This window comes from Curcuma longa, chromosome 3 (genome assembly GCF_044706935.1).
Source record: "Curcuma longa cultivar G26 ecotype Majalengka, Jawa Barat chromosome 3, ITB_CL_G26_1.1, whole genome shotgun sequence".
Lineage (NCBI taxonomy): Eukaryota > Viridiplantae > Streptophyta > Magnoliopsida > Zingiberales > Zingiberaceae > Curcuma > Curcuma longa.
This window is the reverse complement of record NC_133863.1, coordinates 16,071,779-16,086,143: the sequence shown is the minus strand read 5'-3', so window position 1 is coordinate 16,086,143 and position 14,365 is coordinate 16,071,779. Positions and strand designations below refer to the sequence as shown.

The following is a 14,365-nucleotide window of genomic DNA, read 5'->3' as shown; positions in this document are numbered from 1 at the left end:
TTTTTTTTAGGGAAGACCTTTTATAATTTAGGAGGTAATTTTTATTTTTACCTTTTTTTAATAAATAAAAATATATTGTTTCTATCGTAATCCAATTGTATGTAATAAATTTATTTTATTATTATTATTATTATTTAAAGTATTCTCCGTTGTGTGCGCAGCTCTTTTCTGCTCGATTCAGATATCTCCTCCACTCCCTCCCATGGCTCTGCTCTTTCCACGCTCCTGCGCATTCCCTCGCTCGCCTCCAGCCACCTCGAGGAGCCTGCACGGCTGCCGCAGGAGGAGATCGGCTCTGCTCGTCCGATCGTCGTGGCAGGAGGTTGATTTCGCTAGTCTCCAACCTCTACTTCTTATTCGATCCGGAATCAAGATCCCAAGCTTGTTCTCTCCTTGTCTCAGCTCGCAGGGGTCCTCATCTTCTCCGCGATCCCTTTCACCGCGGTGAAGGCCCTGGCGAATAGCGCTCTGGGGGAGAAGCTTCGCCGGAAACTCGAGGAAACCAAGGCGGATGCGTTGGAGAAATCAAGGAGGTTCGAAGCCCGAGCTCGGAAGGCCAGAGAAGCAAGGTATTCATTATATTCCTATTGATTAATTGAATATCTGTGTGTCCATGGCAAATAAACTAGAAATCGTTGGATATGTTTCCTTTTGCCGAGCGGTGATATATATTGTTATGAATGGATTACTACAGATTAAACGCTAGTCTGTTAAATTAATTACTCAAGTACCAACAATTGCTTAGTTTAGTGGGAAACGAGTAAGATTTGGAGAGCTTTATGTGAAAAGTTGAAGGTTAGAATTCGTATAGTCACACTATTTTGAGCAGTTCAACATTTGTTGCTCCCACCCCAAATTTTTTTCTTATATCCAATTGTGGTGTAGGGACAAATCAATAGAAAATTAATTACTTATGCTTGAACTACAATTTGGGCACATAGTTGGATGAGTACAAGACTTTGAACTCAGTCTGAGTCAATTTGGACTATTGCGGGTCAGTTCGAATTGGACATAGAGTCCAATCCCTAGTGGGATAGTCCAAAGTGGAATGTGGTTCGGTCGGAGTGGATAGGGTTTTGGCCATCAGGCCCAGTTGGATGCAACTCTGCCCGAGGTTGATCGAGTCTTTCTTGGTTTCACTCGTAGTTGGTTAAAAATTGGCTTGGCTTGGTTTAAAATGAGAGCAAGGGACACAAAATTCCTCTTTGACTCTCTCATGGCTGAGTGTTACCACCCTTTCAGTTGACACTATACGAAGGTGGTGGAAAGGCTCAAAACATATAGAACACTTAAAAGGCTTTACTCAAAATATCCTTTCAATAATGTGGGAACACAACTTTTATAGGTCTCTAGATATTATTTGGCTAATATACCTTGATGCCAGACTGCTCCCGCTAGGTTGGCTCCGGCTGATAGCCATAGATAGGCTCGTTTTCACATTGTTTCTATCTGGACTGTACATGTGGGACCTATCTGTGGGCCTTAGAAGCTTCTAGAATATTTTCCAATAACCAATATGTTTCACATGCTACCCACTAAATGGGTGATATCTTGGTTTTTTTTTTGATGGATTTTTTTTTCCTTTTGTACATGCTTAGAGAAACCAAGCCATTAAGTGCAGTGGAATCTCACTTCTGTAGAAGGCAAGTATGAAACTTGCAAACTGTATACCATTTATTCCACTGATGTCAAGTTGGTTGAGCTAGTGCATGTAGACTAACGCCTTGTTTTCTTGGATGTTGATGAATTGAAAATATGAATATATATGAAAGATGGAATTGTGGAGAGGTTTTTTATCCTTTGAATTGTTCCCTTGAATGGAGATGCCTAGAGAGGATGAAAGGATAAGGTCCACATAGCCGAACCAGCTAGTTGCGACTTACACAGCTTGAAGATTTGATCTGCACTGGCTTAGAAGAGTATTTTAGATCCTCAGGAAGAGATTCTTAGCAGGTTCATTCAACTGATTCATGTGAAAGTATAATGCTCCTACATCATACACTTTGATCTTTTATCTGCCTTTCTATTTTAAATTGAAACCATTGAGTTTTCTATTTATGGAAGGGACATAAGAATATTGTATCTAATTAAGGATCTATTTTGCAGTTATTGGTATGGGAGAGATCGCCCTCGCTGGCTTGGCCCTATCCCGTATGAATACCCATCTCACCTTACTGGAGATCTTCCTGGTGATTATGGCTTTGATGTTGCTGGCCTTGCCAAGGATCCAGTGGCCTTCGGAAAATACTTTAAGTAGGTTAACTAAGTATCACCTTCTACAATTTCTTTATCCTTAGCTTATATTGTGATTACTAGTTGGGTTGTTGGGTGCTCTCATTTCTCTATGACATAACGAAGAGTTTCATTCCTTGATTTATGGTTTAGTGATATCTTGTTAAACATTCTCACACCTTGACGTGGAAACATGGTTATGCCTAAAGATTCAACTTATAATTTCAGTTATTTAAATGCCCATCAAAATATTTTCAGGTTGGAGTATTTTTTGGGATTAAAGATTGGAAGTTGAGTAAGTTTAACCATATTGATGCAAGAATATTTCTTACTGGTGCTTAGATCTACACATAAACAGTAGCCTATCTTCTATTCCTACATACTCTTTAAGTTTGAATGATAAATTGTATCAATGAGTCAAAGCAAACTTTTTGTTTTTGTTTTGAGAGGTGAATCTATATCGGTCATAAAATGTAACATCTACTAGTGAAAGATATGTCAACCAAAATCCGAATGATGGTTATAACATTATTATTGCTAAAAGGCCAAGGAAACAAAATAGAAAAGGTCTAATGAATTTAGTTACTTGATATGCACATGCTGGTTCTAGATAATAGTGAGTGGTATGCACACCTTCATTTGGTTTAATAAATGATAGGTAATTAGGTAAGATTTGAAGAAAACCTCGAATGGTATCTGTGTGGGTGACACTTGAATTGATCAGACCATTGATATTCTGGTATGGTAGTTTTCCTACATATTGGACATGTAAAGTATCACATATGGTACAACTGTAATTCCACACCAATTGGAGACATCATGAATAGCAATATCATAATGTTTGATAAGTAATCGTCTAGCCAACAAGGTCTCAATGAAATTAAGTTTTCCTTAACCGCATTAATTCTAGAACATGTATGAACTCATATAAAGGAAATATAAACACTAAAGATCTTGTTACGTCGAAATCTACAGTAGGAAATAAATGCAGAACTGTAATAGACGATGAACCTAATTGCAGTGGAAAAACCATCGTCTTTATCTATGTCGTCCACAAACCTAGAATCTTGCGGAAGAAGAAGGAGAGTAAGGGGGTTAGCCTTCCGGAAGTTAGGTTGACGACGTCGTAATCTCTTCGCCGATGGAAAGCAAAGAGATCTGTCAAAATCTCTAATCCAATGAGGATCATGCCCTATATATATGGCATAATCTATTATCAATCCATTAATGATAACGGTTTGGGTTAGCGGGTTCTACACATGTAAATCTTGACATCCAATAATTCAAACCCTCTATATTAGTTAGATCACTTAACAAGTTTGGTTTTCTTAATTGCACATATCCGCATGTCACAAATACATGTAAGCCCACCAAACGGGATAAAATCCAACACTCTCGCACTTCGACTATATGTGATTTGTATATGACATATGATTAAACTTTAGTTGACGTCAACAACAATGCAAACTTTATGGGAAAAGAAAATCTTTGTAAAACAATCTAGTCCATTAACTCCATTGGTATAAGACTAACAAGGTCATAGTTACTAGACTATGACTATAACAAGCTCTAAGTAATCACAATACCAATGCCATTAATGACATATATCAAGATGTGGATGTGTATAATAGAAATTACATGAAATGTGATCTGTACATGTCAATTTCCAACTGGTCCTTATAATGACTCAAAAGAGTCCTAATCATATTTGCAAACACTTTATGCTAAACTGCAGTAACCAATCATGAACTTACCTTATAATTCCAAAAGAAATCTCATATCATATTTACAAGCGCCATATGCTAAACAATAGTAGTAAATCATGATAAATTTATTCTAAAGCGCCAAAAAAATAAACAAAATACCCATAAATGTTTTGAACTTAAGTACGTACAATGTATAAAAATAGAATATTTGTGTTTATTAACAAATATAGAGCATTAAAGATAATACAGACTCTCACTAAATGTGCACTTCCTCTAATAGAATAACTCTCATATCTACAATATGCGCATGAAACACCTTAAGCATCAAACCCTTGGTGAGTGGATTTGCCAATATGGAATCTGTGTTAATGTGCTTTATTATCACCTGACGACTCTGAATTCTTTCTTTAACCGCTACAAATTTGATGTTGATGAGGTGAACTGCTATTGTTCTTGTCATAAAGTTTTGTGATTTTATTGTCACAATTGATCTTTAATGGTCTATCGATGCCATCAACGATTCCAAGTGCTGTGATGAAGTTCCGCAGCCAAATCTCATGATTGGACACTTCATAGCAAGTTACCAACTCTGCTTCCGTGGTGGATGTGGCTATTAGCATCTATTTGACGCTTTTATATGATATAGCCCCTCCAGCAAGCATGAATATGTATCCTGAAGTGGACCTCCTGTTGTCCAAGCATCCAGTAAAATCGGAGTCTGAATATCCAATCTCCTCTAGGTGATCATACCTTTGATACGTAAGCATGTATCCTTTTGTTTTCTACAAATACTACGTCACTCTTTTCACCGCTTTCCAGTACGTCGGTCTTGGGTTACATAAGTATCTGCCTAACATCTCCACTGTGTACGTAATGTCTAGATGTATATAAACTTGTGCATACATGAGATTTTCTACAGCTGACGCATAAGGGAATTGTTGGATCTCCTTTATTTCAAGTTCAAGTCGTGAATACTACTGCAAATTAAATTTGTCACCTCTAGACACTATGTGCCACCAGGTGTATAGTTTTGCATGTCATATCATATGAGCACCTTTTCAATGTAGGCTTTTTGTGAAGTCTAAGAATACCTCTTAAATGATCATGACATATCTGTATGCCTAAGACAAAGGATATTTCACCAAGATCTTTCGTTTCAAAATTACCTGATAGAAATAACTTGGTTTCTTGCAGCAGACATTTATTATTATTTGCCAACAATATATCATCCATATATAAAACAAATATAATAAACTTACTCCCATTGAACTTGACATATATGTACTGATTAACAAGATTCTCTTTAAAATCCAATAAAGTAACCACTTGATCAAATTTATGATACTATTGATGGGATGTCTGTTTCAAACTATAGATAGACTTCTTTAATCTATATATTAGGTGTTTCGAGTCCTCAAACTGGAAATTCTCCGGTTGTACCATATATATAGACTTCCTCAATGTCACCATTGAGAAATGTAGTTTTTACGTCTATCTGGTGTAACTCTAAATTAAAATGAACTACAAGTGTTATGATTACCATAAGAGAGTCTGTCGTCGACATAGGCGAGAAAATTTCTTTGTAATCAATGTTCTTTTTTTTTTGGATAAATCCTTTGGCAATAAGGCGAGTCTTATACTTCTCGACATTGTCCTTTGAATTTCGTTTGATTTTAAATATCCATTTACAACCAACGAATTTCGTACCCTCAGACAATTTGATAAGTTTCCAAATGTTATTGTCTTTCATTGACTTCAACTCATCCTTTATAGCTTCAATCCACCTCTTGAGATTAGAGTATTGTTTGACTTCTTTGGAAAAATATAAAATCACTTTCCAATCCTATGCTAAAATCAGGCTCTTTGAGATAAACATAATCATGGGTAATCCTGGATCTCCGTTCCTTTATGGATCGCCTTTTAGACACTTGTTATTGAGGTGGTTGAGGTGTTTGCTCATTAATATGAGACAATATCTCAACTTCAATGGAAGGTTCCTCCAATTGCATTGGAGATGATATGGGTATATTTTGGTTTACTATTTCCACTGGACAAGCAATATCTATAATGTAGGGTATGGTTACCATGCCACTACTTATTGAACTTATAGTGATAGTAGGAGGATCGCCAATGCTTTTCTCAAAATATATTTTTCTAACCTTAGTGTTTTCACTGTCCTCAATAAATTTGATATTTTTCATCTCAAAAAAGAATCTATTTGAGGGGTCATAAAATTTATATCCCTTAGACTTATTAGGGTATGCCACAAAATGACAACTCACAATCTTTTGGTCTAGTTTCTTTTTATTAAGCCTGTAAAGTCTAGCCTTAGTTGGACAACTCCCAAATGTGTAAATGCCTAATACTAGGCTTCCTACCTGTCCACACTTTTATGAGGTTTTAATCATTGCCTTATTGGGTACTTTGTTAAGTAGGCAAACTGCAGTCTTGTGTCTTATCCCACAAAGACTTCGGTAGAGAAGTGAAAGTCATCATACTTCTCACCATGCTTTTTAGTGTACGATTTCGTCACTCAACTATACTATTCTGACTGGTAGTACTAGACATGGTATATTGAGGGATGATCTCACACTCAGTAAAGTAATTCACAAAAGGTCTTGGATGTTGTTCACTTGATCAGTTATACCGACCATAGTATTCACTACCACGATTGGATCTAATGACCTTAATTTTCTTGCCTAGTTGATTTTTAACTTCGGCTTTAAAAATCATGAACATGTCCAAGGATTATGACTTCTCATGAATAAGGTATAAATAATTGTATCGTAAGTAGTCGTCTATGAAGCTAATAAAAAGTGTGTGTCTAATCCAAGATGCATTAGGGAACAGTCCATAAACGCCCGCATGTATTAGTTCCAAGACAACACTACATCAACTTGCACCTTTATTCCTCTTGTTAGTTATCTTCCCCTTAACACACTCTATGTAGATGTCAAGTCTGACATGTCGAGGGAATCAAGAATTCTATGTGACATTAACCTTTTTAGGTATTATTTGGATATGTCTTAAATGCCTATGCCACAACATAGAGGAATTCTCGTTGGTCAAATTGCGTTTCGTACCTATGTTATGCATAATTATGTTGTCATTAGTATGAGTTAAGTGTTTAATTTATGGAACTTATCAATCAAAGAATCATTACCAACTAACATTGAATTAAGGAAAATATTAAAAATTTCATTTTCAAATGAACAAGAATAACCAGATTTGTCTAATAAGAAACAAATTAAGTTTCGTCAAAAGGCAGTACATAAAATGTATTATCCAAATCCAAAAAGACATTACTTAAAAACACCTATAGACTCTACTTTAGTCTTCTTGTCATTCCCCGTATAAATGTATTTTTCACTATCACACGGCAGTCAACTTCTGAGACAACCTTGCATATTGACACTTATGAAAGTAGTAACATCGGTTTTTATCCACCAAGTGTCATTAGAGTCAATTGCTAAGTTGACTTCTGAACTGACAAAGTTAAGAAATTTACCTTTTCTAGCATGTTAGTTGGTGTATTTAGAGCAATCCTTCTATATGTCGCCTTTCTTCTTACAGAAGAAACAAGGAGAATCTTTATCTTGCTTCTTTTCCTCTTTATGCCCATAAATCCCAGAATCTGTAATTTGTTTATCTTTGGTTTTGTTATTGATCCTCTTTCTCTTACTGCTCGAACTCTGATGAGTAAATGTCAAATGAGCACTTTCAAATATATGTCGCTTCAATCTCTCATTCTCTTGCACACATTGAGAAATAAACTCATTTAGTGTCCATTGCTCCTTTTAAGTATTATAAGAGATATTAAAAGGAGTGAACTGTGCAGGCAGAGACATCAAGACAAAGGTCACTAGCATATTATCTTTCTTTCGAGTTACAGTGTCTTTAGTCTCATAGCGAGATTAGGCGTCTCCATGATGTATTCACTATATGTTGCCTTTTCCATTATAAGATATCTTAAAAGGAGTGAACTGTGCAGGTAGAGATATCAAGACAAAGGTCATTAATATATTTTCTTTCATTTCAAGTTGCAGTGCCTTTAATCTCATAGCTAGATTAGACATCTCCATGATGTATTCCTTATGTTGCCCTTTCCATTATACTGCATAGACACCAACTTTGAGAGAAGTATAATTGTCTCAACATTTTCGTTGACGCGAATCAGTCTGCTAATTGCTTTAGGAAAGATTTTGCATCCTTCTCTTCAGTTATTGAGCCCTTTAGTGATCTTAAAATTGAGAGCTTCATGATGCTTAGACGCATGTAATTTTATCGCTCCCACTTGTCAATTCAACCTTTGATCTACAATGCTAGCACTGATCAAGAGTGCAGGGCAATCGTGTCTCAATGTATAGTTCAAGTCCATGCAATCCAAAAATACGATAACATATTATTTCCATTGGGCAAAGGTTTGATTTAGTTAATGTAGGGATATTATTAATGTTAGCAGCTAGTGATTGCACTCGAAATGAAAAGAGAAAATTATCGTAAGCTCACGATTAAAGCCAAGAACATTGAGAGAGATATATAAGAAATTATATAATAAAAAACACGCATATGTATAGGCTCCTTATTAAATATCAAATACAACATTATATTTTAATCTTTGGATTAAAAAGCAATTTATTAGCGGTATTCTTTAATATAACTCAAGTCTTAGTTGACCACATAATATGTCTTCCTTTGGGCTGACATATTATGTGCATAATTAACACTTTATATGAGTTATACGAAATCATAGCTCATAACATCCTTAATCAGTCGCCTAATATGTCTTCCTTTAGGTTGACAAATTATGTGCATGATCTGAACAAACAAATGTTTGTTCTTAGTTGTAGGCTACTTTTAAATATATATCTAGTCTAAAAATAATTTTCTTTTGGACCAATTATTTTTAGCATAGATATACATTTACAGACAAAAATACACTAAACCTACCTAAAGTGTCTTCCTTTGGGTTGATACAATAGTTCAATTTAGTAGCACGTATGCAGATAGACTCAAGAAACCAAATTGAACAGAAGGAATTTGCTCCACTAGTGATTCCCAAGTGATCTTAAGCGGAAACCCAAGTGGTAGAGCAACAACGTGACTTACAACACCTAACATGGCATGGTTGTATCAATTGACATGGTCCTGTTAGAGCTTATAGCCCCTAACACGGCCCAACCGTGTTGGGAGGCACGACCGTGTCATAGCTTACAACCCCTAACACGGCCCAGTCATGTCCAACTGCACAACACTCAACTTGGGCTACCCGTGTTGGGCGACACGATTGATACCACTTATTGGGAAAATTAAATTTTCCTAACTATATGAATTCTAGAATACGTATGAACTCGTATAAAGGAAAACATCAATAACGAGGATCTAGTTACGTTGAAATTTACAACAATAAATAAATGCATAACTATAATAGATGATGAACTTAATTGTAGAAAAATCATCGTCTTTATCTGTGTCGTCCACAAACTTGGAATCCTACGGAAGAAGAAGGAGAGCAAGGGGGCTAGTCTTCCGAAGGAGTTAGGTTGATGGCATTGTAATCTCTTCGCCGATGGGGAACAAAGAGATCTATTAGAATCCCTAATCCAACGGGGACCATACCCTATATATATAACATAATCCGTTATCAACCTATTAATGATAATGGTTTGGGTTAGCGGATTCTACACATGTAAATTTCCACATCCAATAACTCAAACCTTCCATATTAATTAGATCACTTGACGAGTTTGATTTTCTTAATGACACATATCCGCATGCCATAAATACATGTAAGCCTGCCAAACAGGATAAAATCCAACACTCAAATCTCATTCTATGCCATGGTTCCAATCCCCAAATGGAATGAAATGCGCTGGTGGTGGTACCAATGGAGTGCTGAGATGTAAAATTCATACATAGGATCTTGAATTTTTATGATTTGTTCAAATGTGAAGTTCAACTATCATGGCAATGACTAATTTGTTTTTAATAACAGAAAATGTGCCGACTTATCTCAAAGTTCAACACCCTCTAATTTTATCAAATGCACATGCAGCTACGAAATTCTACATGCTCGTTGGGCAATGCTAGCATCTCTTGGCGTTATTGTCCCTGAGTTGTTATCTGAACTTGGTATCGTCCAATTCATCGAGCCCGTGTGGTGGAAAGTTGGGTACGCAAAGCTTCAGGTAAGGGGTCTGATGCAATTCATACTCAAGTATCTTAATCTATGTTAAGCGGAATTATTGTCTGTTTATTGGGAGGCCTTGGAACAGCTTTCATAATTACACGATTCAAACAATTTGAAAACATACATCAGTATTTCAGTCTTCAATTGTGGATTCTTAGTTGCCATTATGTATGGTCTTTCATAACTTTGTTTTTGCCCAATTGGTTGCTCCTTTGCAAATGTTTGAATCAGTTGAATTCTACAGTTTTCTTCGACAAACGCATTTCTTGACGACATGATTTCTCTCGCAGGGCGACACACTGGACTACCTTGGCATTCCTGGACTTCGTATAGCCGGTGGCCAAGGCGTCCTCATAATCGCAATCTGTCAAGCTCTTCTAATGGTAATAATACATGACTTCCATTATGCAATCTACTTGCCTGTTTTCTCATGTAGATGGATTATCAATAATTGTAGGTCGGACCGGAGTATGCTCGATACTGTGGGATCGAGGCTCTGGAGCCACTGGGTTTGTATTTGCCCGGGGACATAAATTATCCAGGAAGCATACTTTTCGATCCTCTGGGGCTTTCTTCCGACCCAGAAGATTTTGAAGAGCTCAAAGTGAAAGAGATAAAAAATGGTAGGCTGGCAATGGTGGCTTGGATTGGCTTCTATCTTCAAGCAGCTGTTACAGGAAAAGGTCCAATTAGGAACCTTTTGGAACACTTAGCAGATCCTTTCCACAACAATATCACTTCATTTATTCATCTGTAGCAAGTGAAAACAAAAGGCAATCTCAGCAGGATCATCATCTTCCCCTTCCGACATCCTCACAATCCTCTTCAAAGCTGTAACAACCATCTTCCAAGTTAACATGATTGTTTATATTTTAGTTGATTTCACAAAATTAGGAGGAAATGGTGCAAATCCAAAAGTGATTAACCTTTTTTTTTTTTTTTTGTAAATGTGTGCATATGATTTTCCATAACGTTTTCATTTCTTTGGCTGAATTTATTTTGTTGAAGAATTTGGCTTAAAACTCCTATTTTTCATAGAAGTGTGAATTAGGGCACCTTTTGACATTGTATTTGCCAAATGACAATAATTTTTCCCGCAAATATTTGAAATTGTCACTCGTAACAATCTTCTACTTGCTTTGATATCTAACAATTAATTAAATATTTTTAAATTTATGTATTTTCTTAAAAGTATTAATTGTTTGATTGTTTTCTTCTTGGAAGAATTAGGTTAATTTATCTTTGAAATTCTTTTTTTTTTTTAAAAAAAATCAAAGCATGATTGCCTTTTTCATGGGGGAGTCTATTGATAAAAAAAATTTAATAGATGATTTTTTTATTTATTATCAAAATAATATCTTCAGCTTTGGTATATTTTTATTTTGATACTGTTATAATAGTTACAAGATTATAACTATCATACGAACATTTTAATTTTAACTTTCATCTATCACTCAGAGTAGTAATTATTACATTGTAGATATTATTAACATTATATTGTAGCATTAATGAATTATAATTGATATAACCATAAATAGTTTATTTTCTCTTCTGTAAAAAAAGTAGAATTTATCATCTCAATAGTCTCACATGATCGGTCTCATGACCATATGTGAGAAGATAAATTAAAAAGTTACAATTGACCACGACCGATGATAGATAATTTATTTTCTGATCAATATTGATCAACATTATAATTATGATAATTGTAACTACTACACTCATATAATTATAACAACTATGAAAATAAAATTATTACAACTATTGTAATTATATTAGCTATACAATTCTAATTATTATAATTATGTAAATATGAAATCGTACCTTCTATAATATTATTGAAAATAAATATATTTTCATAAATAAGAATAGATTGAGATGGGGAAGATTCCAATAAAAAAATCCTTTACTTTTGCCTAATTTTAATTTGTTTTTTTTTAAATAATAAAATTTTAAAATTAATTAAACTAATTGGACTCTTAATGGGTCAAAGCCCAAACTATAATGTTCTATGAACCCATATATCTATTTATCGTTAGATCAGATCCACAGATCTCACGAACGGACTCGATGAAATCTAGGAATTCCACAGCTTCTATAAATGTCGTAGGGTTTTCGTTATTCGCTTCTGCTTCTCTTTCGTCCGCGGCCGCCGCCTGCTCCTCAGTCTCCTCCCTTCCTGCCCATTTGCGATGGCGCCGTCTAAGCCCAGGAGCAAGAGCCGGAACCCTCTCCTTATTCCCGGCATCGGAAAGTTCTCGCGCTCCAAGATGTACCACAAGCGCGGCATCTGGGCTATCAAGGCGAAGCACGGCGGGACCTTCCCTCGCCACGACCCCAAGCCCGCTGCTCCTGAGCCGGCGTCGAAGAAGCCCCCAAAGTTCTATCCCGCTGACGATGTCAAGACCCCCGTGCCCAATCGCCGCAAGCCCAAGCCTGCAAAACTCAGGTTTCGTTCATTCTATTTTTCATGAAGCAGGATGTTTTTTTTTTACTGATTTTATTTTATTTGGTGATGTAGAGCCAGCATTACCCCAGGAACGGTTCTCATCCTCCTCGCGGGCAGGTTCATGGGGAAGAGAGTGGTTTTCCTTAAGCAGTTACCTTCCGGACTACTGCTTATCACTGGTAATTCGATTCTTCATTTGCAAAAAGAATCATTCGATTGTTACTGGGTAATCTTGGGCATGTAATTTGATTCATCAACAATTTGTATACCACATCTGGTTCTTGTTGCAGAGCTGACTGCCCAGATATAATTTTTATGGCAGTTTTAGGCTTTCTTCTTAGGAACATGATGAGTATGTGATCAAGGAGTTTACTAAAATTAATTTTTTCCATATATTTTTGAAAAATATTTTTTTTCCATATTTTGAACTTGATGCCCATTCAAGATATATTCATGAAGTGATTGATTATGGTTAATATGTATGTTTATTATATGCATGACATTTTTTGATTCAGATGAAGTGCTTATTCCATTGATAAGAGTAACAATTGTAATTTTTGAGATTTCATTACTCATTTTGATTTAGTAAATTCTTACATATTGAAAATGAATCGGAGTGATAGTCTACTATTGCTGCTTGCTATTTAGATACTTGATGATCTGACTCTCAGTCAATCCTGCTTATATTGATAAAATCATATTGGAATATTTCCATTTTGAATGAAACTGTTTGGTTCTTCTCAAGTGGACAATGTTTGGTTTAGTTTTATGTAATTAGTATCATAGGGACCTTGTGCCATATGGTTATTCATTATTTGGCTTTTCATCTTGAATTTGCTCTTAATCGAGCAAAGATTCATTCTGTTTTGTTTGGGATTGAAATTTTAGGTTCAATTATTTGTTGTTTCCCCTCAGAATGTGTAATGTTGACTGATCTCTTGTTGTTCACTGTTTTATTATGTTGGTATTCTTATTTTCTATGCTTAATCCGGGTCCAAAATATGTCATGTGGTGTTGTTAGTCATCCTTTTTGTCATATTTCAATCTATGCCTTTTCCAAATTCTCATTGTATGCCTAACCTTGTAGGCCCTTTCACTGTCAATGGGGTACCCTTGAGAAGGGTTAATCAATCTTATGTTATAGCTACTTCAACTAAAATTGACATATCTGGTGTCAATGTTGATAAGTTTGATGATAAATGCTTTGCAAAGGATAAAAAAAAGAGGTACAAGAAAAGCGAAAGCTCATTTTTTGAGACTGATAAACAGGTATTGCAGTAGATCTATACACTGATTGCCTTCTTCATCATCTACTCTATAATGCTTATCCACATTCATTTGCAATGCAGGAAAAAAAGCTGTCCCAAGAGAAGAAAGACGATCAGAAAGCAGTTGACACTCCACTCATTAAGGCTATTGAAGCAGTGGAGTATTTGAGAGGTTACCTGGGAACAAAATTCACCCTGAGGTCTGGAGTGAAGCCTCATGAGCTACAATTTTAAATGGTAGTTTCCTTGTTATGTGTCTTTCTTTGCATTGGGCATAATTTGATGGAGTTTGTAACCGACTTTAATTTCCTTTGCGTTCTTACTCAAGTAAGATTTTGCTGTCAGGATCACTTGGTTATTGACTAGACTGTTATTAGTTTTATCCTTCATGATCTGTTTGGATTATATTCTATTCAACCATGTCTGTCTTTATTCAACCTTCATGATTTCTTTTCTTTGATGAATCATTCTTTTGTTTTTCTTCTGTATTTGACTTACCAAAAAAGCTTTTCGAGCTTGA

At 35.6% G+C, this 14,365-nt stretch overlaps 3 protein-coding genes across 3 annotated transcripts in view; all 3 read left to right on the top strand.

Moving 5' to 3' along the window:
- LOC141825046 (uncharacterized) overlaps window positions 1-14,365 on the top strand; it is a 53,299-nt gene that overhangs the window by 16,953 nt on the left and 21,981 nt on the right. The window lies entirely within an intron of this gene.
- Window positions 183-11,099, top strand: LOC141823479 (chlorophyll a-b binding protein 7, chloroplastic). Its single transcript, XM_074710765.1, has 6 exons — window positions 183-322; window positions 403-569; window positions 2,107-2,253; window positions 9,994-10,126; window positions 10,419-10,511; window positions 10,586-11,099. The coding sequence occupies exons 1-6, from the start codon at window positions 203-205 to the stop codon at window positions 10,883-10,885; spliced, it is 960 nt and encodes a 319-aa protein (XP_074566866.1). The 5' UTR covers window positions 183-202; the 3' UTR covers window positions 10,886-11,099.
- LOC141824057 (large ribosomal subunit protein eL6-like) lies at window positions 12,269-14,234 on the top strand. Its single transcript, XM_074711289.1, has 4 exons — window positions 12,269-12,577; window positions 12,650-12,756; window positions 13,665-13,846; window positions 13,927-14,234. Exons 1-4 carry the CDS (start codon window positions 12,321-12,323, stop codon window positions 14,077-14,079), a joined length of 699 nt encoding a protein of 232 aa, XP_074567390.1. The 5' UTR covers window positions 12,269-12,320; the 3' UTR covers window positions 14,080-14,234.